The sequence below is a fragment of the Hyla sarda genome, chromosome 7, assembly GCF_029499605.1.
Source record: "Hyla sarda isolate aHylSar1 chromosome 7, aHylSar1.hap1, whole genome shotgun sequence".
NCBI classification, from domain to species: Eukaryota; Metazoa; Chordata; class Amphibia; order Anura; family Hylidae; genus Hyla; species Hyla sarda.
In genome coordinates this window covers 101448936-101476401 of record NC_079195.1, presented here as the reverse complement: position 1 = coordinate 101476401, position 27466 = coordinate 101448936, and the positions used below count along the sequence as shown (strand labels likewise).

At 44.7% G+C, this 27466-nt stretch overlaps 1 protein-coding gene across 9 annotated transcripts in view; it reads left to right on the top strand.

Moving 5' to 3' along the window:
- The window catches only part of PLCE1 (phospholipase C epsilon 1), a 327095-nt gene that overhangs the window by 191572 nt on the left and 108057 nt on the right, over positions 1–27466 (top strand). For all 9 annotated transcript variants that reach the window (XM_056530229.1, XM_056530227.1, XM_056530230.1 and 6 more), the window contains exons 5-7: positions 21033–21178; positions 21653–21911; positions 23579–23787. In XM_056530229.1, the coding sequence (XP_056386204.1) occupies positions 21033–21178; positions 21653–21911; positions 23579–23787 (614 nt within the window). The remainder of the gene's footprint in view (positions 1–21032; positions 21179–21652; positions 21912–23578; positions 23788–27466) is intronic.

Below are 27466 nucleotides of genomic sequence, written 5' to 3'. Positions count from 1 at the left end.
GGTGCTTAGACATCTTATCCCCTATAAAAAGGATAGGGGATAAGATGCCTGATCGCGGGAGTCCCGCCACTGGGGACCCCCGTGATCTTGCACGCGGCACCCCATTTGTAATCAGTCCCCGGAGCGTGTTCGCTCCGGGTCTGATTACTGGCAACCACAGGGCAGGCGACGTGTGATGTCACGCCTCTGCCCCCGTGTGACGTCATGCTCCGCCCCTCAATGCAAGCCTATGGGAGCGGGCGTGACAGCTATCACGCCCCCTCCCGTAGGCTTGCATTGAGGGGCGGATTGTGACATCACACGGGGGTGGAGGCGTGGCATCACATGCCATCGGCCCTGTGGTCGCTGGTAATCAGACCCGGAGCAAACACTGCACACACTGATCTTTTGCATCGATCTTTGTTATCCCATAGGATAACAACGATCAATGATTCTGCCGCTTGACTGCTCATGTCTGCATCTCGGGCACTGAGCAGTCATTCGGCGATCGGACAACAGGAGGAAGGTAGGGGGACCCTCCTCGTGTCCTACAATGGTAAAATTGCGGCATCCCGAACAGCCCACGGAGCTAGCCGGGAGCAGAAGTTTCACTTTAGACTCGGCGATCAACTTTGAACACTGCATCTAAAGGGTTAATAGCGCGCCACACCGCGATCAGTGCCGTGCGCTATTAGCCATGGGTCACGCACATTGCTAGGTGCCAGGTCCACCTTATAGAAAGGGAGCAGACTCAGGGCGTACAGGTACGCCCTGCGTCCTTAAGAGGTTAAAGGGGTACTCCGGTGGAAAACTATTTTGTTTGATATCAACTGGCTCCAAATTTGTAAATTACTTCTATAAAAAAATTATCCTTTCAGAACTTATCTGCTGCTGTATACTACAGAGGAAGTTGAGTTCTGTTCTGTCTGACGACAGTGCTTTCTGCTGACACCTCTGTCTGTGTCAGGAACTGTCCAGAGTAGAAGCAAATCCCCACAGCAAACCTCTCCTGCTCTAGACAGTTCCTGACATGGACAGAGGTGTCAGGAGAGAGCACTGTGGTCAGACTGAAAAAAAATTACTTAACTTTCTCTGGAGCATACAGCAGTTAATAAGTACTGGAAGGATTTTTTAATAGAAGTAATTTACAAATCTGTTTTACTTTCTGGCACCAGTTAATAAAAATAAAAAAAATCCACCAGAGTACCCCTTTAACATTAACATAATTTTGAATATTGTAATTGTATTGTTTCTTTGTCAGATTAATCTGTTAAAAACTGGAGTATCACCCATTATCTCCAGGATATGCCATCACTTTATGATCAGTGGAGATCTCAGTGGTCGCCCCACCACCGATCCTGAGAAAAAAGGCAGCAGTGCTGGTCTATAGTGTTGCTCGCGAATATTCGCAATTTGAATTTTAATTGCAAATATTGCATATTCGCGAATATTGCGAATATAGCACTACATATTCGTTATTATGAATATTCGTGTATTTTTTTCGCATATGCGAAACTTTATTCACATATGCGCATATTCGCGAATATTGAGCCCTCCCTTCTTTAACCCCTTAACTTAACTTATATTTAAGTCCTGCTCCGACTCCCGCGATATGAAGAGGGGTCACGCCACGATCCCGCATCATACCGCGTCGGTCCCGGCGCGCATCAAGGGCTGGGACCCGCGGCTAACACCACACATCACCGATGGTGGCAATGTGCTGTGGTAACCATTTGCGGTGTTGACCGCCGCTTCTAAAGTGAAAGTGAAACTATCCCGGCAAGTCAGTCAGGCTGTTCGGGACCACCGCGGGGAAATCGCGGTGTCCGAACAGCTTACAGGACACCGGGAGGTCCCTTACCTGCCTCCTCGGTGTCCGATCAACGAATGACTGCTCTGTGCCTGAGATCCAGGCAGTTGCAGTCAAGCGCCGATAACACTGATCACAGGCGTGTTAATACACGCCTGTGATCAGGATGAGAGATCAGTGGGTGCAGTGTTATAGGTCCTTATGGGACCTATAACACTGCAAAAAAAAAGTAAAAAAAAAGTGTTAAAAAAGGTCATTTAACCCCTTCCCTAATAAAAGTTTGAATCACCCCCCTTTTCCCATAAAAAAAATAAAACAGTGTAAATAAAAAATAAATAAACATATGTGGTATCTCCACGTGCGTTAATGTCCGTACTATAAAAATATATCATTAATTAAACCGCACGGTCAATGGCGTACGCGCCAAAAAATTCCTTATTTTTGGTCACTTTTTATTCCATTAAAAAATTTATAAAAAGTTATCAAAAAGTCCGATAAAAACAAAAATTGTACCGATTAAAACTTCAGATCACGGCGCAAAAAATGAGTCATCATACCGCCCTGTACGTGGAAAAATAAAAAAGTTATAGGGGTCAGAAGATGGCATTTTTAAACATATAAATTTTCCTGCATGTAGTTATGATTTTTTCAAGAAATACGACAAAATCAAACCTATATAAGTAGGGGATCATTTTAATCGTATGGACCTACAGAATAATGATAAGGTGTCATTTTTACCGAAATATGCACTGTGTAGAAACGGAAGCCCCCAAAAGTTACAAAATGGCGTTTTTTCTTCGATTTTGTCGCACAATTATTTTTTTTCCCGTTTTTCCGTGAATTTTTGGGTAAAATGACTAATGTCACTGCAAAGTAGAATTGGTGACGCAAAAAATAAGCCATAATATGGATTTTTAGGTGGAAAATTGAAAGGGTTATGATTTTTAAAAGGTAAGGAGGAAAAAACGAAGTCCTTACGGGGTTAATGGTATAGGTAACTATGACTAGTGCATTAATTCTGTGATTTTGTTTCCCACTGAAACCAATAGGCCCATTGTGGTCTATGGGGATCTTATGGCATGTAAAACAGTAAGATAAGCAGGACTGTCTTGGCAACACAGTGGAATAGGAGACCACCACTGGTTCAAGTGTTCCAGTGTTGTGGTTAAACTTTACTTTCCTGGAAATGCTGCTGAGTTGCCCATAGCAACCAATCAGATTGCTTCTTTCATTTTTCACAAGGCCTCTGCAAAATGAAAGAAGTGATCTGATTGGGTGTTTTGGGCAACAAGCAGCTTTTCCTGGAAAAGTTTGAGTTTCCCATAGCAATAAATCAGATCGCTTCTTTCATTTTTCAGAGGCCTTTTCAAAAATGAAAGAAGCAATCTGATTGGTTGCTATGGGCAACTCAGAAACTTTTCCTCTGGACAGGTTTTCATAAATCTCCCTCTCATTACGAATATGCGAATTTCGCAAATATATGACGAATATTCATCCATATATTCGCGAAATATCGCAAATTCGAATATGGCCTATGCCGCTCATCACTACTGGTCTAATGTTGTGCCCTTTTTGAGTTTGAATTTCAGTTATCCCCATTCTGTGCATAGCAGGTAGCTGAGGCACGGCTGTGTGGGAAAGAAGCGGATTATGTTGCTACCCATTGAAGTCAATGGGTTCCGCTCGAGGCTTTTCCACTGTGAAAAGCGGAATTTCCACAAACTGAATTTCAGCTGCGAGTAACCCACTGTGGATGACCGCGACCTGCCGCTGCTGCACTCCGCTCCATGCCGGATGACTGGCGATCACAGCTGCCAAGCCCCCTCCATTTCTGTCTATGGGAGGAGGCATGACAGCAGTGTACTAGCCATCACGCCCCCTCCTATAGACATGCATGGAGGGGGCGTGGCGTGACATCACGATTAAGGTAGCCCCAGGCCTCAGTGACTGTAATGCTGCAGTGCTGGCTTGGAGATCAGAAAGGGGATAACATGTCTAGGGGCGGAGTACCCCTTTAAGAGTACAGTTTTTCCAGGAATAGGCATGCTCTGTCTTTGTAATAAAAGATGTTGTTCAATGGAATCACCATTCATCTAGTAGTTATTTTTAATTCACAGCGCTATGGAATATATTGCCACTGTATCGGGCTGCAAGAAAGCTTAAAGGGGATGTGCACCTTTGTAATAAAACTATTTTCCATCCTGCAGGAAATAAACTTAGCATTTTGGGTATTTTTGCACTAGCTCCCCTATATACCCCCTAAAGCAGGGGTCTCAAACTGTGGCCCTCCAGATGTTGCAAAACTTCAACTCCCAGCATGCTCGGACAGCCAACGGCTGTCCGGGCATGCTGGGAGCTGAAGTTTTGCAACATCTGCAGGGCCACAGTTTGAGACCACTGCCCTAAAGATATACCAATAAATCTACTACTGCTACAGTATTGGGTTTAATAATAGTTTTTATTATATTATGTTCTTAAATTAACTTAGTTTATTTTATATGTCATAAGAAATCCTTTATTCTATGTAGACCAGATAGAAAACTATGTATATTTTTTTCCAAACAAGAAAGGAGACGCAAAGTTTAAAAAAAAACAAAAAAAAAAAAAACTGACTTACTTTGTGGTTACGGTAATATATGAGGAGTGACCAAGGCTACTATTTGACTTAATAAGGAAACAGTGTAGGTTCTTGCTTACGTTCAGCCCAGCGCGGCATATGCATAATCTCTGTCAGCACGCAGAATGGTAAACACGAACAGGTTTCCGTTTTTACTTTTTTTTCCCCCCTTATACTATACCAGAGAGAAAGCTTTCCAGAGCCTGTCTGGTACCGTTAATGTGCCGTGTGATGCCACTTCTCTGAGGGATTCCATTGCAAGCTTCCTGAAATATGCAAAGACAAATCAATAAGCGCTTTTAGATTGTGCTTGTCAAACAGCATAAGAGTATTCTCCGTTACACTGTATATGTAAACTGTCCTGGCTGTTAGATGGCAAGCAAACCATCAACTTGGAATTGAGATCTTTAAATACTCAGATGTAGCACTTGTACAGATGTAGTGTTTAGAGTAACCATTTTCCTCTTGTGAATTTGCAGTAGGAAGTTTGCATCGAATACATGTTCAATCGGTTATTGCGGAGTATCACCCCCTTACATATGACCTGGAGTTGTCGTCTTGCAGAAAAGTGTAAAAGAAGGTCGCCTAGAAGATGAATAAAATTAAACTGGCAGTAGGAAATGTTATTAAAGAAATAAACCAAACATTACTCATCCGTTAAATTCTTTGCAGCTCCAGCGCCAATGTTCTAGTGTTCCCTGGCAGTCTTTGTCTATTTTCCATGCTGTACATACGAGGCTGGTGCAAGGATTTTTGCCACCCTAGGCGAAAGCTAATTTTGCCACCCCTTGACCCTGCCCATTGGCTCCGTCCTTTGAAACGCCCCGCTTACTACTGGGGTGACACATTGTAACAAACCTCCTCATGATGTAATCACCTTACTAGGGTGACACACTGTAACAAACATCCTCCTCAAGTAATCACCTTACTACTGGGGTGACACATTGTAACAAATCTCCTCATTATGTAATCACCTTACTAGGGTGACACACTGTAATAACCCTACTCCTCATGTAAGGGTGGCTAATTTTGCGACCCCTTGACCCTGCCCATTGGCTCCGTCCTTTGAAACGCCCCGCTTACTACTGGGGTGACACATTGTAACAAACCTCCTCATGATGTAATCACCTTACTAGGGTGACACACTGTAACAAACATCCTCCTCAAGTAATCACCTTACTACTGGGGTGACACATTGTAACAAATCTCCTCATTATGTAATCACCTTACTAGGGTGACACACTGTAATAACCCTACTCCTCATGTAAGGGTGGCTAATTTTGCGACCCCTTGACCCTGCCCATTGGCTCCGCCCTTTGAAACGCCCCGCTTACTACTGGGGTGGCACATTGTAACAAACCTCCTCATGATGTAATCACCTTACTAGGGTGACACACTGTAACAAACATCCTCCTCAAGTAATCACCTTAATACTGGGGTGACACATTGTAACAAATCTCCTCATTATGTAATCACCTTACTAGGGTGACACACTGTAATAACCCTACTCCTCATGTAATTACCTTACTACTGGGGTGACACACTGTAACAAACATCCTCCTCAAGTAATCACCTTACTACTGGGGTGACACATTGTAACAAATCTCCTCATTATGTAATCACCTTACTAGGGTGACACACTGTAATAACCCTACTCCTCATGTAATTACCTTACTACTGGGGTGACACACTGTAACAAATCTCCTCCTGATGTACACTGCTCAAAAAAATTAAGGGAACACTTAAACAACACAATGTAACTCCAAGTCAATCACACTTCTGTGAAATCACACTGTCAACACTGATTGACAATCAATTTCACATGCTGTTGTGCAAATGGAACAGACAACATGTGGAAATTATAGGCAATTAGTAAGACACCCCCCAATAAAGGAGTGGTTCTAAAGGTGGTGACCACAGACCACTTCTCAGTTATGCTTCCTGGCTGATGTTTTGGTCACTTTTGAATGCTGGTGGTGCTTTCACTCTAGTCATTGCATGAGACGGAGTCTACAACCCAAACAAGTGGCTCAGGTAGTGCCGCTTATCCAGGATGGCACATCAATGCGAGCTGTGGCATGAAGGATTGCTGTGTCTGTCAGCGTAGTGTCCAGAGCATGGAGGCGCTACCAGGAGACAGGCCAGTACAATAGGAGACGTGGAGGAGGTCATAGGAGGTCAACAACCCAGCAGCAGAACAGCTCCCTCCGCCTTTGTGCAAGGAGGAGCAGGAAGAGCACTGCCAGAGCCCTGCAAAATGACCTCCAGCAGGCCACAAATGTGCATTTAAAAGGACAGTTAAGAAAAAAAGGGCGCTCCTTGTGCAATATGGCTGGTAAGGCAAGGATCCCCACTTTAGTAACCCAGCTTACCGAATCGTGTTGTGCTTAGAGCACAACACCTTTGTTTGCACGTAGACTTGCTTGGTCGTAGAAGATGCTTGCGGCTGGAGAGGTGGCAGCTTCCACATGGACCCGATCCTAGTACAGGCACCGGTAGGATAACATCTGGAAGATGGCGGGATCAAAAACCATGGATCCCAAAAAAAACATGGAGATGCAGTGCCGTCCTCATAAGAATACTCTTAGAATAAGTGTTCAAAAGTTTTATTGATCGGTGAAACATAAGTTTCAAACCCAACCCAGGTTCTTCGTCAGACAGCAGACTCATAACTAGTGCAAGTGCGGCAATTTAAAACACATTTTTTCATTCACTTCCGGTTTGCCCAGGTCACAAAGTTACGTAAAATGTCAAATTAAAAAACACACAAATTTTACACAGGTATATAATTAATTGCATGCTTTTACCATATATCAAAGTATTCTTATTCTTATTTTTAGTTATTTATATTATTTGTATTTAGTTTTTATGTAAGCTTACAGCAGAATAATGCGTTTGTTGCGCATGCGCAGAACTATACCGCTCTTGTCGGTGATATGGATGTTACTGTGTTATTCAGAAGGTGTGGATGCTCTGAACGGTAAGTTATGTAATGGTTTCAGTGATTTAATTCAACCCTCTGGGAGTGATCGTAGACAATTTGCATATCCAATATACCTCCCTTTTCTTTAAAGTTTAAAAACGGTTGGATATATCTTCTTTTATTTGTTTGATGGGAATGATCTTAATCGGATTCATTTCCAGGGGATGAAGGATGGCGCAGTGTCGGGAACAAAAATGTATTTTTTATGTTCTGACAATGTTTATTCATACGGCAGTGGAGTGGCTGCGTGGTTCTCCCCACGTACTGCATCTCTCACTGACATTCTATGACATAGATTACAAAAGTCTGTTTTTTATTTGAAAGGATTCTTCTGTTTCTCTAGACATTATTTCTATAGCCTTATGTTTGATTTCTTTGCCACGTAGACACGTCTAGTATTGCAGTGGTAACTACCTGCCGGTAGATCTGAATTCTTCTTACTTTGTCTGTGTTGCTTGATCTGGCTGGGAGCTAGAAGATTTTTTAATGTAGGGCTCTCCGATATGTTATTTGCGGTTGTTCCTTTAGTGTGTCTTTCAGGTATACATCACTTTTTAAAATTTGCCAATAGTTTTTTAGAATTGTTTTAATTTTTGAAGCCTCACTGCTGAATGGGGGGACCGTTTTGAAACTGTAAAGAAAAGGGAGGTATATTGGATATACAAATTGCCTACGATAACTCCCAGAGGGTTGAATGAAATCACTGAAACCATTATATAACTTATCGATCAGAGCATCCACACCTTCTGAATAACACAGTAACATCCATATCACCGACAAGATCGGTACAGTTCTGCGCATGCGCAACAAACGCATCATTCTGCTGTAAGATTACATAAAAACTAAATACAAATAATGCAACTAACTAAAAATAAGAATACTTTGTTATATGGTAAAAGCATGCAATTAATTATATACCTGTATAAAATGTGTTTTTTTTTATTTGACATTTACGTAACTTTGTGACCCAGGCAAACTGGAAGTGAATGAAAAATGTGTTTTAAATTGCCGCACTTGCACTAGTAATGTATCCTGACGAACCACTGATACAGACCGCGATACAGACCGTCACCCAATCCACTCCCCCACCTCACCTGTTCCTGTCCGCTCTCCCGCATGGGATTCTATGCATTGCAGATTGTGATACAATAAAGAAGCCTGTTTCACATGCAAAGACCGGGCGAGTGCTCCATTCTTTTACATATCTACATTGGATATATCTAGTAATGTATCCATTGCCTGACTAAGAACCTGGGTCAGGTTCGAAACTTATGTTGCACCGATCAATAATACTTTTGAACACTTGTTCTAAGAGTATTCTTATGACAACGGCACTGCATCTCCACAGCCTTTTTGAGATCCATGGTTTTTAATCCAGCCATCTTACAAATGTGCATGTGCCTACTTAAACGGTCAGAAACAGACTCCATGAGGGTGGTATTAGGGCCCGACATCCACAAGTGGGGGTTGTGCTTAGAGCCCAACACCATACAGGACATTTGGCATTTGCCAGAGAACACCAATGTCACGATGCCGGCTGGCAGGTAGTGGATCCTCTGTGTCAGAGAGGGATTGGCGAGGACCGCGCTAGTGGACCGGTTCTAAGTCACTACTGGTTTTCACCAGAGCCCGCCGCAAAGCGGGATGGTCTTGCTGCGGCGGTAGTGACCAGGTCGTATCCACTAGCAACGGCTCACCTCTCTGACTGCTGATGACAGGCGCGGTACAAGGGAGTAGACAGAAGCAAGGTCGGACGTAGCAGAAGGTCGGGGGCAGGCGGCAAGGTTCGTAGTCAGGGTGGATAGCAGAAGTACTGGTACACAGGCTTTAGACACACAAAACGCTTTCACTAGGCACAAGGGCAACAAGATCCGGCAAGGGAGTGCAAGGGAGGAGACTAGATATAGCCAGGGAACAGGTGGGAGCCAATTAAGCTAATTGGGCCAGGCACCAATCATTGGTGCACTGGCCCTTTAAGTCTCAGGGAGCTGGCGCGCGCGCGCCCTAGAGAGCGGAGCCGCGCGCGCCAGCACACGACAGCAGGGGACGGGAACGGGTAAGTGACCTGGGATGCGATTCGTGAGCGGGCGCGTCCCGCTGTGCGAATCGCATCCCCAACGGCCATGACAGAGCAGCTCTCCCGGTCAGCGGGACCGACCGGGGAGCTGCAGGGAGAAAGACGCCGTGAGCGCTCCGGGGAGGAGCGGGGACCCGGAGCGCTAGGCGTAACAGTACCCCCCCCCTTAGGTCTCCCCTTTTTTTTGTCCGGTGACTGCCTCCCCTGGGATGAGGACACCGGGAAGGAATGGATGGTTTCCTCAATGGCAGGCAGTACAGCAGGAGTAGGAATGGGGAGGGAGGGCAGAGGGTGAAGCTTGGCACGGGGCAGGGAGACACAAGGACGGGAGCCATGAAGGGACACAGAGGCTTGCCTGATGGGACTGGGAGGGGGGGAGAGGCATTTCCTGTGGCAGGCAGAGTCCTTAATGACCTTAGGGGGACCGGATACAGGAGGAACCACAGGGTCACGGCAGGGAGTACTGGGAACCGGTTTAAGGCAGTCCTTGGAACAAGAGGGACCCCAACTCTTGATCTCCCCAGTGGACCAGTCCAGGGTTGGGGAATGGTGTTGAAGCCAGGGTAGTCCAAGGAGAATTTCGGAAGTGCAATTGGGAAGGACCAAAAATACAATTTTCTCGTGATGAGGTCCGATGCACATTAGGAGGGGCTCCGTGCGGTAACGCACGGTGCAATCCAACCTGGCTCCGTTGACCGCGGAAATATGGAGTGGCTTGACAAGACGGGTCACCGGAATGCGGAACTTATTCACCAAGGACTCCCGAACAAAAATCCCAGAGGCACCAGAGTCCAGGCAGGCCACGGCTGAGAGGGAAGAGCTGGCTGAAGTAGAAATCCGGACAGGCACCGTGAGACGTGGAGAAGCCGACTTAGCATCAAGAGACGCCACACCCACGAGAGCTGGGTGCGAGCGTGCGTTTCCCAGACGTGGAGGACGGACAGGGCAATCCACCAAAAAGTGTTCGGTACTGGCACAGTACAGACAAAGATTCTCTTCCTTACGGCGATTCCTCTCTTCCAGGGTCAGGCGAGACCGATCCACTTGCATGGCTTCCTCGGCGGGAGGCCTAGGCGCAGATTGCAATGGAGACTGTGGGAGAGGTGTCCAGAGATCGAAGTCTTTTTCCTGGCGGAGCTCTTGATGCCTCTCAGAAAAACGCATGTCAATGCGAGTGGCTAGATGAATGAGTTCATGCAGGTTAGCAGGAGTTTCTCGTGCGGCCAGAACATCTTTAATGTTGCTGGATAGGCCTTTTTTAAAGGTCGCGCAGAGGGCCTCATTATTCCAGGATAGTTCAGAAGCAAGGGTACGGAATTGTATGGCGTACTCGCCAACGGAAGAATTACCCTGGACGAGGTTCAGCAGGGCAGTCTCAGCAGAAGAGGCTCGGGCAGGTTCCTCAAAGACACTTCGAATTTCCGAGAAGAAGGAGTGTACAGAGGCGGTGACGGGGTCATTGCGGTCCCAGAGCGGTGTGGCCCATGACAGGGCTTTTCCAGAGAGAAGGCTGACTACGAAAGCCACCTTAGACCTTTCAGTGGGAAACTGGTCCGACATCATCTCCAAGTGCAGGGAACATTGCGAAAGAAAGCCACGGCAAAACTTAGAGTCCCCATTAAATTTGTCCGGCAAGGACAGGCGGAGGCTAGGAGTGGCCACTCGCTGCGGAGGAGGTGCAGGAGCTGGCGGAGGAGATGATTGCTGATGAAGTTGCGACTGAAGTTGGTGCACAATGGTGGACACTTCCGACAGCTGGTGGGTTAGATGGGCGATCTGTCGGGCTTGCTGGGCGACCACCGTGGTGATATCAGAGGCAACTGGCAGGGGAACCTCAGCGGGATCCATGGCCGGATCTACTGTCATGATGCCGGCTGGCAGGTAGTGGATCCTCTGTGTCAGAGAGGGATTGGCGAGGACCGCGCTAGTGGACCGGTTCTAAGTCACTACTGGTTTTCACCAGAGCCCGCCGCAAAGCGGGATGGTCTTGCTGCGGCGGTAGTGACCAGGTCGTATCCACTAGCAACGGCTCACCTCTCTGACTGCTGATGACAGGCGCGGTACAAGGGAGTAGACAGAAGCAAGGTCGGACGTAGCAGAAGGTCGGGGGCAGGCGGCAAGGTTCGTAGTCAGGGTGGATAGCAGAAGTACTGGTACACAGGCTTTAGACACACAAAACGCTTTCACTAGGCACAAGGGCAACAAGATCCGGCAAGGGAGTGCAAGGGAGGAGACTAGATATAGCCAGGGAACAGGTGGGAGCCAATTAAGCTAATTGGGCCAGGCACCAATCATTGGTGCACTGGCCCTTTAAGTCTCAGGGAGCTGGCGCGCGCGCGCCCTAGAGAGCGGAGCCGCGCGCGCCAGCACACGACAGCAGGGGACGGGAACGGGTAAGTGACCTGGGATGCGATTCGCGAGCGAGCGCGTCCCGCTGTGCGAATCGCATCCCCAACGGCCATGACAGAGCAGCGCTCCCGGTCAGCGGGACCGACCGGGGAGCTGCAGGGAGAAAGACGCCGTGAGCGCTCCGGGGAGGAGCGGGGACCCGGAGCGCTAGGCGTAACAACCAAGATTGGCAAATTCGCCACTGGCACCCTGTGCTCTTCACAGATGAAAGCAGGTTCACTTTGAGCACATGTGACAGACGTGACAGAGTCTGGAGACTCCGTGGAGAACGTTCTGCTGCCTGCAACATCCTCCAGCATGACCGGTTTGGCGGTGGATCAGTAATGGTGTGGGGTTGCATTTCTTTTGGGGGCCGCACAGCCCTCCATGTGCTTGCCCGAGGTAGCCTGACTGCCACTAGGTACCGAGATGAGATCCTCGTGAGACCATATGCTGGTGCAGTTGGCCCTGGGTTCCTCCTAATGCAAGACAATGCTAGACCTCATGTGGCTGGAGTGTGTCAGCAGTTCCTGCAAGAGGAAGACATTGAAGCTTTGGACTGGCCCACCCGTTCCCCAGACCTGAATCCAATTGAGCCCATCTGGGACATCATGTCTCGCTCCATCCACCAACGCCACATTGCACCACAGACTGTTCAGGAGTTGGCAGATGCTTTAGTCCAGGTATGGGAGGACATCCCTCAGGAGACCATCCACCACCACATCAGACAAAATGCCCAGGCATTGTAGGGAGGTCATACGAGCACATGGAGGCCACACACACTACTGGGCCTCAGTTTGACTTGTTTTAAGGACATTACATCAAAGTTGGATTAGCTTGTAGTGTGGTTGTCTACTTTGATTTTGAGTTTGACTCCATATCCAGACCTCCATGGGTTGATAAATTTAATTTCCATTGATAATTTTTGTGTGATTTTGTTGTCAGCACATTCAACTATGTAAAGACGAAAGTATTTCATACGATTAGTTCATTCAGATCTAGGATGTGTTATCTTTAGTTTTCCCTTTATTTTTTTGAGCAGTGTAATTACCTTACTGTAACAAACCTCCTCCTCATGCAATCTCTTTACTATTGGGGTGACACACTGTAACAAACCTCCTCCTCATGTAATTACCTTACTACAGTGGTGCTGGCTGGGCGGGTGCTTCAAGTGAGTGGGGTCTTCGGATGCTAGCTGGCTACTAACTGTCTTTGCAGCATGCAGAGAGGTGCCCCCATCAAGAGGGCGCTCTTGAAATTCCAACGTGTGAACCTAGTCTCACAGTTATTTCTGGTCTCAACCACTGCCAGTGGATGTAAATTGTATAACTTTGCTGACACTCTCCAAACTTCAAACATACATCTTGACATACATATGCATCAAATGGCAAGAATATATAAAACTTCTAAACCACTTCCCCAACATTTCATTGGAGAGCAAGCAATGAAAAGATATAAGATGTCTGTTCCCTATAAATTATCCATAGTGATCCTTGTGCGGTAACATTTCCACAATTGCTTCAATTCCAGAAATGAAATTACGTAATGCATTAAATAAGAGAAATTGGATTTTCCCTTTCCAGAGAGGATCCTGGAAGTAAATGAGATTACTATAGTGTTTACGCATATTTACACCGCCATGTCATTAATCTTTTTGTCTTTTTACATAAATTGTCCATCTGGTTTCTAATTGGGATTATAGTCCTAAATGAATGTGACACAGATTCGAGTATTTGAGTATTATAAAAGTAATTGAGTTTAATCATTGGCTGTGTTAGGATGACAGGGATTACTCTGCTTTTTTAAACTAGCGAAAGTGTTTTATCTTGCCTTAATGTGGAGTGCATAGGGAGTTCAGGGAATTATGGAAATATAGTGTTGCCTGGTAATGCAGACTTCCCCACAGACGTAAATTTTTGTCATAAATACTATGGGTCTCCCAGAGCATACGCATGACTTTATTTCCTTATACACAAGGCCTTCCTGTGATCCATCATTCCAAATAGGAGTTCGAAATAACAATGTGTCTTCTTTGGAAATAAAAAGGTACATTAAAGCGCAACTGTCATGAGTTTTAACCCCCATAAACCAGCCCCAGCTTGACAAAGTTGTTAGAAATAACAGTTAAATCATTCCTTTTGCTGCTTTCTAGCAGCTTTAATAATGCTAAAAAAAAAATGCTTTTAACAATAGTCAGCAACAGTCGGATAGGCACGGCTATGTCCGCAGCCGCCACGCCTATCCCCTGTATGTCAGTGCTGGGGACGCTGTGCGATTGGTCCACAGGTCCCAGCACTGTACTGTACTGTACTGTACTGTAGAAAAATAAACGGCGCCCGTTCATCTATGCACTCCGGTGATGCGGGCAGGCAGCACTTACAGCAATCACTAGATCTCTTTCTGCTAGTACTTGCTCCCTAAAGCCCAATGCGCGGCATAATGCTGTAGTGGAATGATCTGGCCATCCAGTCTCATATACAACTGTGATGCAATGCGGGCGGCCAGATCATTCTGCTGCTCTCAGTGCTGGGACTAATCACACAGCGTCCCCAGCACTGACATACAGGGGATAGGTGTGGTGGCTGCGGGTATAGCCACGCCTATCTGACTGTTGCTGACTATGGTTAAAAGCATTTTTTAGCATCATTAAAGCTGCTAGAAAGCAGAAAAATGTATGATTTAACTGTTATTTCTAACAACTTTGTCAAGCTGGGGTTGGTTTATGGGGTTAAAATTCATGACAGTTGCGCTTTAAGAAAGTATATGGCATTAAGAACGTGCCACCTGTACATGATCATTTTGAATAAGTCGTTTGTTCTCAACTTTTTACCATTGTGAAACCCCACTAGAACAGTATATACTGGCAGCCCAAATTCACTCCTACATCCTTACGAAGTATATAACATGCTGGAGAGCACTTAACACTAGCATATAAATACATAGAACTCCAATATCTACGTAAATCTCTTGCGTGCCTGTTTCTTTTCATGCTGGACTAAGATCCTAATCTGAAATGGTTGTATTTCCTATTTTCCTGCTAATTTGTTTCTTAGGCTTCTTAAAGGAGCCTTTCCCATTTTATAAAGTGATGGCATGTCCCTAGGAGAAGCCATCACTTTATGGCCTGTTGTACACCTATCAGCTCTCACAGTAAGGGGGTGCAGCACTGATTCCATGATACGTCCCATTTAAAATATTTCCCCTACAAGGGTGTCTCAGCCACTCACTGTGCAGCACAGTCCCATTTAAGTAAGTGTGGCCATGCCTGTGCAGTGAATGGCGCCCTGCTACAGTTCTCTTTATAGATAGTGACTTGGAGCATCTCTGTACAAGGAAAACCTGGGGAATTAAAGAGGAGACAATGCTAAATCAGCATTGAGGCCTCAATATTTTCTGGATTAGATCACTGCCAAGCAATGGCGTCTCTTAGCCATAAGATAGATATAAGCCTGTAACAGAACAGATAGTGACCAAGGTTCTTTTGGTACACACAGCTTTTTTTTTTCTGTTTAAGGTATGTGTTTTATGCATTTAAAAAATAAATTTTATACATTTAAAAAATATTTAACGGATGCTAATGTATGACATATAGGAGAATCAGTTTCCCGTTAACTGCAGTATTAAAAAAAAAACCAGGGATTGCAACATATATGTATCATTTTATAGTACACAACAACATGGTTGACCATGTTTTTATATTAAGCAAAATTAAAGGTAATAAAAACAGCAAAAAGGAGACAAGAACCCAGTCTCAGGACCTGTGGGTACACTGTGTCATGACTTCTGCACGATATCTCATTCATTTTAGGTTTTGACATGTTTTGTGCAATAAGCCAGTTTTGACTTTTTGTTTGTTTTTGATTGCCCTTCAGCATTTAAACAGGACCATTCAGGTCATAACTGTATATACTACAAACAAACCACCTCGTACCCAAACCTGCTCACTTGCACACCAGGTTTATACTCATAATAAGGGTACCCAGGACTGAAATTCTGCAGATATTTGGGGATGTTTTTCCACATAAATGTAGGCTTGCAGACTCATGATTCCATATGCTCATTTGTGTATAACCAAAAAGTTAAAATATACCTCTAGTTACATAAAAAGTATTATAATTCAGGAGTGTGCCTGTAATCTAAATTACTTTTATAGCAAAATTTGCTTCACATATCAACACATTATGAGAAACAGACCACATCCTTCTCTGTATTCTAGGCTCCAATATCCAGCACCAAAGCCGGTGCTGTACACTGAAAACCAGTGCGCAACATACACAACCCTCCTCTACCCCAACATCATCTGTCCGGGGAGAGTCAGGGGGCTCACATACATTTTAGGCAGTTGTCTAATCCCACCAAAATTGGCAGCTTTGGCTGACCTTTGATTCAAGAGTATTCTTTAATCTGTGTCATGCACCACCATCTCTATTAGGACCAACAGAATGCATCAGTTTTGTTCATGGTTTTCCATTAAATAGTCACTCTTATTAAAACGAATTTTTGCTATTGCACTTCTTATGGTAAATAAAAAAAGATTTCTAATGTACTTTGTTTAAAAAAAATTAAGTTTTCTATGTTTTATTTGTGTTTAAAAAAGCTGCCACTATGTGTCTCCCTACTTGTCCAGAGCACATTTCCTCCTCTCCTAGCTCTTGCACAGACTTTGGACTTCTGCTTGCCTGGCAGAAGTCCAAAATAAGGATATGTAGTCTGAAGTGCTGAGGGGGGGGGGGGAGGTGCAGCCTTAGCCAATCATAGCTCATCTCACACACTGAACTGCTCTGGGTTGTGTGTAGTAGAGTGAGGGATGAAGTTCTCCCCTGTATGTCTTTAGATGATGTCACGCCTTCTGGGTAACGTCCCTTCCCAGTCTGTGAATCTGACTAAGACTGAGCAGAAAATACAGAGCAATATCAAGGTAGAAAACTAAAAAATAACAAAATAAAGGCAGGAGGTGGTTTATCATGATGACGGCAGTGAACTGGGAGGATTATAAAATTTAACAAGATCATGAGAGGTACTCTTTAAAGCACACATGTTAGTAAAAAAATCTATCATTTACATTGCGTGTGGGAGTATACAGCAACCAGTTTCCAGGCTGTAGAGCGCCACCAGAAGATTAGTAGTGGTATTTGCAGAATTCTTCTTATCCTGATTGTACATTCTCCTTCATTATATATTTTTATATCATTTCTTGTTCCATTGTTATTGTAGCACTTTATATGTAAGTAATAAATCGAATTATAATGCGTTCAAGACATATAAGAGTATCAAGGAAAAACAAAGAGGGTAAACTCAAGATCTTCAAAATAAATGAAGGGTATACATACGTGTTACTTATTCATTACAGCTTGGAAGTAACATACTGTGTTTAATACGCTTGCGGTAAATAATAACTTAGTGTGAAAGCACTACAAATAAATGATGGTCATAAGGGTATACACATGTAATATAAACAATGTGTGAGCCTGAATTGTTGGAAAGGGAACAAAGAGGGGATCTGGAGGTATTCCTTTGGTTTATAACAAATCCTCTATTCTGTGATGAACATCATGTATGTTTTTGTTTTATTTCCTTTCCAAAATCGTAAAGAAGAGCATGAATGTGTTACGCCTGCCTTAGAAACTGAACAAAGACATTGGCTTTCCTTAAAAGGGTAAAATGATGTTTTTGGGATAAAAAGAACGCTAAGCATTCAAATCATGTTTTGGAAATACCAAGTAGTGAATAGTGTCTGTGAAATGGGGGATTCCTTTGTTTCAGATTATCTGGGTGATTTTTGACTTGTGCTGCAAAATATTAACACGTTTCCATAATTTCTTTGTGTTATTTTTAAAGTAATGATCACATAGTGCCAAACAACTCAGGAATTTTGTACTTTCTAGCATTTTGCAGCAGTAACATATACTTGGATGTTATGTTTTGGGAGTGGAGCCTAAAATAGAGGGCATGAGTTTAGAGCTTTATTTCATATTTAACTTATATTATACAATTCAGTGTTTTCATATGAAAAGATGTTAAACTGCTGCCATACATGCACACACTGCACGCAGACCTATTGGCAGCCATCCCTGTATTAGTTTGTGTATGGGGTAAGCTTTCCTCAGTACTATATGTGAGGAGGAGGACTTGTAGCATTTAACCCATTCAGCATCACTTATATATATATATATATATGCTGCTAGGGCTGGGCGGTATGACCAAATATGTGTATCACAGTATTTTTTTAACTTACAGCGGTTCCACGGTATATAACGGTATTCTCTCACCCCCCCCCCCCCCCAAATCATGTGACCCGCCAGCGCTGTTCTGTACGCCCAACCCCCCTGCCCCAATCAGGTGACCCGCGCACGGTTTTCGGCTTCCACCCCCAAAATCATGTGACCCGCCAGCACTGTTCTGCCCTCCTCCTCTTTGTTGGGGGCCGCCGGGCGCTGGAACTCTATAATGTACGCCAGTGGTCTCCAACCTCTTACATGACAGTGGGCTCAGCCTATCACTGGCCGGGGCGGGGCATGACGGCTGACGGCTGTCCACGTTCCAGTCTCCTGCGTGCGGCTGAGGTGGGTGAGTTAAAAGTTTATTTTCTGTATCTTTTGCAGCCCGGGCATAGGTTTACAGCGTACAGCAGTGATCTCAAACCTGCGGACCTCCAGCTGTTGCAAAACTACAACTCCCAGCATGCCCGGACAGCCATTGGCTGTCCGGGCATGCTGGGAGTTGTAGTTTTGCAACATCTGGAGGTCTGCAGGTAGGAGACCACTGGCGTACATTATAGAGTTCCAGCGCCTGGCGGCCCCCAACAAAAAGGAGGAGGGCAGTTCTTGACATCTGTGAGTAGTACCCTGCTGGGCTGATCCTTAATTGGGGGGAGAAGAACAGTGCTGGCGGGTAAACATAGGATTAGTTCCCCGATGTGGGGACAGCGCTGCACTGATAATACATTCCCGAGGGGAAGGGGCCCAACCGGTATTGCGGTATGGGGGAAAATTCATATCGTGCAGCCCAAAAAATTTGGTATGCGGTATGAACCGGTATACCGCCCAGCCCTATATGCTGCATCCCAATGTGCTTAAAGTGAATATCCCCTAGATTTTATTAGAACCAGATACTGAAACATGTTTTTTCTGACCTGTTCCTACTTTCTGATTGTAAATGTATTTATTTCATAGTTTTTGTACATTATTATGAAGGGAAGCCTGCCTGGGCTGTCTTTAACAGCATTTAGTGATATGCTTTACAGCAGGCCTCATTGACATACTGATACAGGTCATTGTGAGTATGGAGTGTTTTCTGGACATGCTTTGGGACCTGTACAGTGGTCATTTTACAGGGAGGTGCAGCTTGAGCTCTGAGCTTCAGCTATTGTGATTGAGGTCTTGTCTACAGTATATACTAGTGTCACCTTTCACTGTACTCCTGTCTGTAATGATAAGGAGGGCAGTACTGGATAGTGATATGTACAGAACAGGAAGCCATAAGCCATACCAGCACAGTAAGCTGCTGGAGCACACCTGTGAATAAGAATTGGTGGGAGCCCCTTTCATATCTCACTGCCACATCATTGTGATTGCCAGGGCTCACAGTTTTACATATTTTTCTTCTGGGAACTAAAAGGGTCCCTAGAGCTGTCAAGTATAGGTGGAAAAAATTTCTTAAAAAATGCCTGTGCATCTTACTATTGAGTTCAGTGAAAAACAGCCAGTTTTCCTTATTGTTTAACCAATACAAATGCAGTTTTACTGGTGTTTTATGGCCCAAAGAACAGAAAAAGATACTGTGTGTGAACATGGCCTTAATCAGTCATGTTGCCAAAATCACACTGCTCTCTCAACTAGTGTAGACAAACGTGTTTGCTTGCTATTGTAAAGTAGCAGGTATCTACCATTCATGCTCAACCAGGATTGTCAGGATCCGGGCTGGCGGAGGGTGAGGACACTGGGAGTGGATCCTCTGTACCAGAGAGGTGATGGCGTGGGCCATACCAGGGGAACGGAGTCTAAGGGGTTACTGATATTCACCAGAGCCTGCCGCAAAGCAGGATGGACTTGCTGTGGCAGGTAACCCCCAGGTCGTTCCACTCAGTAGCGACTCAACCTCTCTGGCGGCTGAGATGGCGCAGTACAAAAGGACAAGGCAGGTGTTCTGGAAACACAGGGAAAGGACACACTGGAACACTTTCACTAGGCACTAGGCAACAAGATCCGTCAGGGACAGGAAGGGGAAGTGATGTTTTATGGGGAAAACAGTGATTGGACTTGATTGGGCCAGGCACCAATTAGTGGTGCACTGGCCCTTTACATTTCAGAGATCCGGCGCACGCGTGCCCTAGAGAGCGGGGCCGCGCGCGCCAGGATGGGACAGGTGAGGAAGGACGGGGCAGATGAGAAGAGACATGGGATGCAATCGGTGAGCGGGCACGTATCGCGGATTGCATCCCCTCCGGTGACAGGGTAGCAGCGCTCTCAGTCAGCAGCGCCGACCGGAGCGCTGCAAGCAGAGTAACGCCGCGAGCGCTCCGGGGAAGCAGCGGGACCCGGAGCGCTCGGCGTTACAAGGAAGAAATAACTACTAGACAACAGATCACTGAGCAACTGGGATATTGGGCTGCGAAATTACAAGCTTCATTGACTTCAGAAAAATAATTGTATTGGAGACGTATTGGAGATTTCAGAGAAATAATTGTTCTGGAGACTTATTATATTGGAGACTGATTTAAACAGTGGGGGACAATAGACCAGATGCCAATTTGAGGCTGGGTTTTAACTTCACAATTTTTTGGAAAGCTCTCCTTGCACTTTTTGAGCCAAAGACAGAAGTGGATTCAGGAATGGGAAATATAAAGAAAGGACTTTTACTCACTTATCCTTCTCCTTTCTGCTATATCCACTTTTGGCTTTGGCTCAAAAACTGCAGTGGCAGTGTTAAAAAAAAATGCAAAGTGGAAACCCAGCCCAAGGGTAGCCTTTTACAACAATATACAGAATTTTTATATATACAGTACCTATTACCGAAAGCTTTGTATCTGTGGCTGCATTTTTTGTAATAAACTCCTGTATGGTAAACACATAGTTTGCTTACTGATTGTTAGCCTTGTGTTTTAGTTTGCTTATTCTCAACATTTTTAGTAAATTTAATGTACCGATTTGTATTTATTTATTTATTTTTATATTTTCAGGTTAGTTCATGGGTAACCTGGCTAATCCTTGCTGCAGGGTCGATGGAGGAGAAACGGGAAGTGTTCTCCCATTTAGTTCATATTGCAAAGTGTTGTTGGAATATGGGCAATTACAACGCTGTGATGGAATTCCTGGCAGGACTCAGGTACTACTTGATTGAAGAGAGGTGAAGGCAGCTGTTATAAACATCAATTGGCACGGTGTCAGATCAGGTTTTAAATAGCGCTACAGTTACAAACTATTGCAAATTGTTTGGAATTGCCCTGAAGAGGTCCTAATGTTTACATGCTTAAAGCAGTCATGTTTAATCTGTTAAAATATTAAGTATAGTTAAAGTAAATTCTAATACCACTGGAGGAGTTGAAAGAATGGAAAACATTGAAGATGGCGTTTAAAGTTTGCAGGTCTAAACAGCACTCTTCTGCACGCCATATAATTTATCTTAGACTTATATTTTACCATAATACATACGCCACAAAGTTTTGAAATAAGTATCTTTACCCTAAATTGTTCTCTGAAGTCAACTGACCACATAACTTTCATAGCACTGGAGAATAGTCAGAAATGTTTGACATTGCGAGGTACACTACTTTAAATGCAATTTTTGCGTTTCTTTTAGGTCAAGGAAAGTGTTGAAAATGTGGCAATTTATGGATCAATGTGACATAGAAACGATGAGAAGCTTGAAAGATGCAATGGCTCATCACGAGTCTTCCTCCGAGTACAGAAAAGTCGTGAATAGAGCCTTAAATATCCCAGGCTGCAAGGTTGTTCCTTTCTGTGGAGTCTTTTTAAAGGAACTTTGTGAAGTTCTCGATGGAGCCTCAAGTCTAATAAAACTGTGTCCCCGCTACAATTCTCAGAATGAAACACTGGAGGTAACCATGGCAGTCACATATTACGATAATTGTGGATTACTTTTTATTTAATTATTTACTGTATTTTACAAACATATGTATTTTGACATGGGGTTGGATCATTGGGTAAAGTAACAATATATAGTCTGTATGAGTGAGTATAACATTTTCTTCTGCTGTAGTCGGGTATCGTAGGATGGTGGCTTGATCTGAAGCCATTGATCAAATGTATTAGTGAAATACGTTAAAGGGGTATTCCGGGCAAAAACATTTTATCTCCTATCCAAAGGATAGGGGACAAGATGTCTGATCGCGGGGGGCCCGCTGCTGAGACCCCCCACGATCTCCCCGCAGCACCCGCATTCTATGCGGTTGCTGAATCTCCAGTTTCGGAAACCTCCGGGACTGAGGACGTGATGTCACGCCATGCCCCCTCCATTCATGTCTATGGGAGGGGGCGTGACAGCCGTCACACCCCCTCCCATAGACATGAATGGAGGGGGCGTGGCGTGACATCACGTCCCCCAGTCCCCGAAACCCGGGGGTTAAAATGTAGGGGATAAAATGTTTTTGCTGGAATACCCCTTTAAGGTGAGCATACACTTTCAATAACTGTCAGCTAAATGTTCTTTCAGACAAAAGTTATCTCTCCCTACTTCCCCATATATATGAATGTTGAACAAAGCCAAAGGTTTATGTTTCCTATAGGGGAAGTAAGGCATAAACCAAAGTCAGACAGCTCTGGTGCTGGTTTATATCTCCAAGAACAATAGTGTAAGGCATAAAAAAGCAACAACCACAATCATCATCCACTGTTAGATGGCCACCATACACCTTAGACAGTCAAATGAACCTGCCGAAGGCTGTGGGTTCAGCCAACTTTAGTCTAAGGTGTATGGGCACCTTTTAAATGGTGCTGTCTGGATTTTAGTTTTTGTCTTTTTGCCTTTAAAATAAAAAAATAACATCCCTATTTTCTGCTGCTTCCATTCAGATGACCCCCTGATCCCAGCTCAGAACTTCCTGCTTTCCTTCTAGACACACATTAGATGGCCACTCAGTCAGTCACTGGCTAAGGTGGGAATTTTCTCCATGTAAAAGAAGTAATCAGGAAACACTGAACAGCAGGGACCGATATCAGTTATTACTTAGCCCTCCTCTGTGAGGGCAGTGCTGGACACAGCTCTTAGGCTAGGTTCAGACTACGGAATATCCGCCCGCAATTCCGCTTTGAAATTGCAGGCAGAAATTCCGCTTGCTATAATGCATAGTGCAGTGAATGGTTTTCCGTTCACAAATTCACACTTCGGAATTTGTGAGACGGAATTTGTGAATGGAAAATCCTCTTGGAAATTTCCGCCTGAAGAAAGGCGTTGCTCTTTCTTCAGGTGGAAATCCGCGCGGAAAACATTGCAGTCTATTGGAGACTGCAGTGTCTGCGCGGTCCTAGCGCCGACTGATTCAGTCAGCGCTGGCCGCACTCGGAATCTCCGGGTGGAAATTTTCTGCCCGGAGATTCCGTAGTCTGAACCTAGACTTAGGCTCAGCTGATAGATGGGAAGATCTGATTAAGGAACCCCTTATATTGACTTAGCATGTTGCTATACAGTATTTTCAAGGAGTGTTATAAACAGTTATATGCCAGAAGCCTAAACAAGATAGTGTCAAACCTTCGGTATATTTTGCAGTTTGTGTCTGACTACAATGGACAAGACAACTTTATTCAGAGAATAGGAAAAGATGGATTAAACTGTACTGAAAAAGAATCAACAGTCAACAATATCATGCAGACCATACGTAGCTGCAACCGCAGCCTGGAGTCTGAGGAAGGTGAAGACAATGGCAGTGAAAACAGCGCCGTGAGAAAAAACTCTGTTATGGATAGAAACAGATTTCAGTGAGTTGAACCCTTTAGTTTTATTCTTAGTGCTTTGAAGTTATTGTTGACATTTGTATTTACTGTTAGACAGTCCAATGCAAACCCTGTCAATCTATCTGGTTATAGGGAAACATCAAGAATTTTGGTGTAATTTCTAAACATTTCTTTGAACACTGTAAATAATATTTGAGCTAATACAATGTACATGGGCCTTTTCTATGCAATATTTGGAAGTTATTTCTCATGTGTTTCATTATCTTTTATGTTTTTAACTTTGGATTCTGAAATTTAAAGTAACACTCTAAACAAATGTGAACATTTAGCTTTCAGCTGTTTTTTGTTCATACATAGCAGTGGTTCTTAACCTGGGTTCGGTGAGTCAGTCTCGGATGTTCAGCGGGGGAGGCCCGCCGGGTGTTTCTGCCTCGGCACATCCCTGTGTTCCAAAAGTTGCTTTCGGAACACAGGGACGCCTCTGTTAAGTCCCTACGGCCCCGCGTTTACTTTGAAAACCCGGGGACCGCCGGGAACTAGCACACGCAGTGACGTCACTCATGTCCCATGCATGCGCCCATGGCAACGGAGTGCGGAGGAGCAGAGAAGAAGCAAGAAGGACACGCGCTGGCAGTTGGTAAGTGTTTACCAGCGGCGCGTCAGCTTCGGTGTTCCGACCAGTGATCTTCCGATCCTGCTATGGCGGGACCCGAGGAGCGGTGGTCGGAACTCTGAAGTGGGGCAGTACACAGGCATACGGCCTCCAGCCATACTGTATGGCTGGAGGCTGTATGTCTGTGGGGGAACATACTGCACTTAATATGGGGGGAACTATACTGCCAACGTAATGTGGGGAACTATACTGCAAGCCTAATGTGGGGGAACATACTGCCAGCCTAATGTGGGGGAACATACTGCCAGCCTAATGTGGGGAACTATATTGCACCTAATGTGGGGGAACATACTGCCAGCTTAATGTGGGGGACTATATTGCACCTAATGTGGGGGACTATATTGCACCTAATGTGGGGGAACATACTGCCAGCCTAATGTGAGGGAACACTGCCTGCCTAAGGTGGGGGGAACACTGCCTGCCTAAGGTGGGGGAACACTGCCTGTCTAATGTGGGGGAACTCTGCCTGCCTAAAGTGAGGGAACACTGCCTGCCTAAGGTGGGGGAACACTGCCTGCCTAATGTGGGGGAACACTGCCTGCCTAATGTGGGAGAACACTACCTGCCTAATGTGGGGGAACACTGCCTGCCTAAAGTGGGGGAACACTGTCTGCCTAATGTGGGGGAACACTGGCTGCCTAATGTGGGGTAACACTGCCTGCCTAATGTGGGGGGAACCCTCCCAGCCTAATGTGTGGGGAACACTCCCAGCCTAATGTGGGGGGAACACTGCCTGCCTAATGTTGCGAAAATGACATGAGAGTGGCACTTGCCAAGGTAAAGCCGCACATTTCTGAACTGGTCTCTGAAAGACAACAGCAGAAGTGACACTGATTTGCTGTAAATATTCATTATGTTTTTGTGTGAAAATCATGTTTTCATGGTTTTGTTCTTTGTTCTTAATGGTTTTGTTCATTTTGTGCACCTATGTAGAAATATATACTTAAATATATACCTCCTATGTTTTGAATTTGAAAAAATCACATTTTATTTTTCCAATTAAGAGGGGTTCAGTGAATGCGCATATGAAACTGGTGGGGTTCAGTATCTCCAACAAGGTTAAGAACCACTGATATATAGGTTTAACAGGTAGGGAGGGGTTTAGGTGCACACTTAAAAGGGTGCCATAAAAACATAGAATGTGTCAGCAGTTAAGAACTATTCAGCCCACCTAATCTGTACCATATACTGAATACTATCAATAGTCTCTGGCCCTATTTTATATGAAGAGTAGTCTTATGCCTATTTCTGTCTTATATGAAGGATAGCCTTATGTCTATCCCATTCATGCTTAAACTCCTTCACTGTATTTGCAGCTACCAGTTCTGCAGAAAGGCTATTCCATGCATCCACTACTCTCTCATAGATTCTGTGGCGAAGTACAAAGAGTTATGGCCTGGTCATTAAAGGGTTCAACAGTGGGTAATTTTGAGATAGAATCATCTGATGCTTGAAAGTAAAGTGAGGAACTATTACTTTCAAGCATCAGATGATTCTATCTCAAAATTACCCACTGTTGAACCCTTTAATGACCAGGCCATAACTCTTTGTACTTCACCACAGAATCTATAGCAAAACAAAAAATATATATATTTTTCTGGGGTGAAATTAATATGTTGCAACTTTTGAGGGGCTCATGTTTTGCACCGTGATCTGTAGTTTTTTATTGGCACCATTTTTGTTAAGAAAGGATGCTAATCAGACACTCACAAAGCTCTAGCACCCATTATTTCCCACTGTTAGGTGGCGTGATCGGCATTGATTGTGGCACCATAAGTGTTAATGGTGATGATCGCTGGTGTTCGTCATTAGTGGTAAGTCCCCACTACTGATAGCAGCCGGTACTCACCGGCTGTGAAGCGAGTTCAGCTTTGGGGTTCACTTTATAATCCCCTACCAGACCATTCTATGTAACGGGGGTTAAATCAAATTTATATGTTTTAACATATTTTAGAGAATTTTAGAATTTTCCACATTACTGCTTTTTCTTTCCACTTCTCAGCTATCTCCTCCTTTTCATCTTAGGCAGGATTAAAATGAAAGGTAACAGTTTTATACAGATAACACAGGTCTCCAACCATTCCCAATAGGTGGAGGCTACAGCTCCCTTCCTCCCCTCCATGCACAGTGCCCTCTGCACAGTCCACAGGACATGCCGAAAAAACGTCCACCAGCTTCCACTAGCTCAGTATTTGGTTATAATTAGTATAAAATAGCGATACATTCCTTTTAAGCTGGCCAAACAAATTGCATAAAAGTCATCCAACATGTAAACTGTAAAGGAGGGTAACCCCATCAGAGCCAACTCTGTCTGTAGACAAAATAGGCAGCTGCCTAGAGCGCCCTCTTGATGGGGGCACCGATCTGCCTACTGCAATAAAGTTAGCCAGCATCTGAAGCACACGCCCATCCGAAGCAACTGCCCATCAAGCAAAACCCCGCCATGCTACCCCCGCCCCATCCGTACAATAATAATTTGCTTTTTTCAGCCTGCTGAAGGAGCGCAGCGCCACCTCTGAGGCAGACAGGGGCAATCACTAAGGTCAGGTCCGTCAAACATCCTGACATGGCACGCGCCTCCATACATTGGGAGATGCCAATGTGCGGGGTCAAAGGGCGGCAAAATTATTTTTTGCCTAAGGTGGCAAAAATCCTTGCACAAGGCCTGAAACCCATTAAGATGCACTCAAGGTTTTCTTTTCCTATATCATGCACACTCACCATCACTAGTCCTACAACACCATTTGTTTTCAACCAGTACAGCTGCATCCATGTGTTTCAATACTGTAACTGGGTCATGCGATCATCATCTGACCCATTGAAGAGGAGGAAGTGTCATTCTTGATTCAGCTAACTTTGTGTGAACTGCAGGATGACATCATCACCTATCTGATGCACCCTGCAGAGTGTGTCCCATGAATTAAGGATAAGGTATAGAAACATTTAGTCATAACCCTTTCCCATGATTGGCAGTGTAAGCTGACTCCTCTACAGAGCAGAGACCATGGCTGATCTTTGCACTGCAAATCC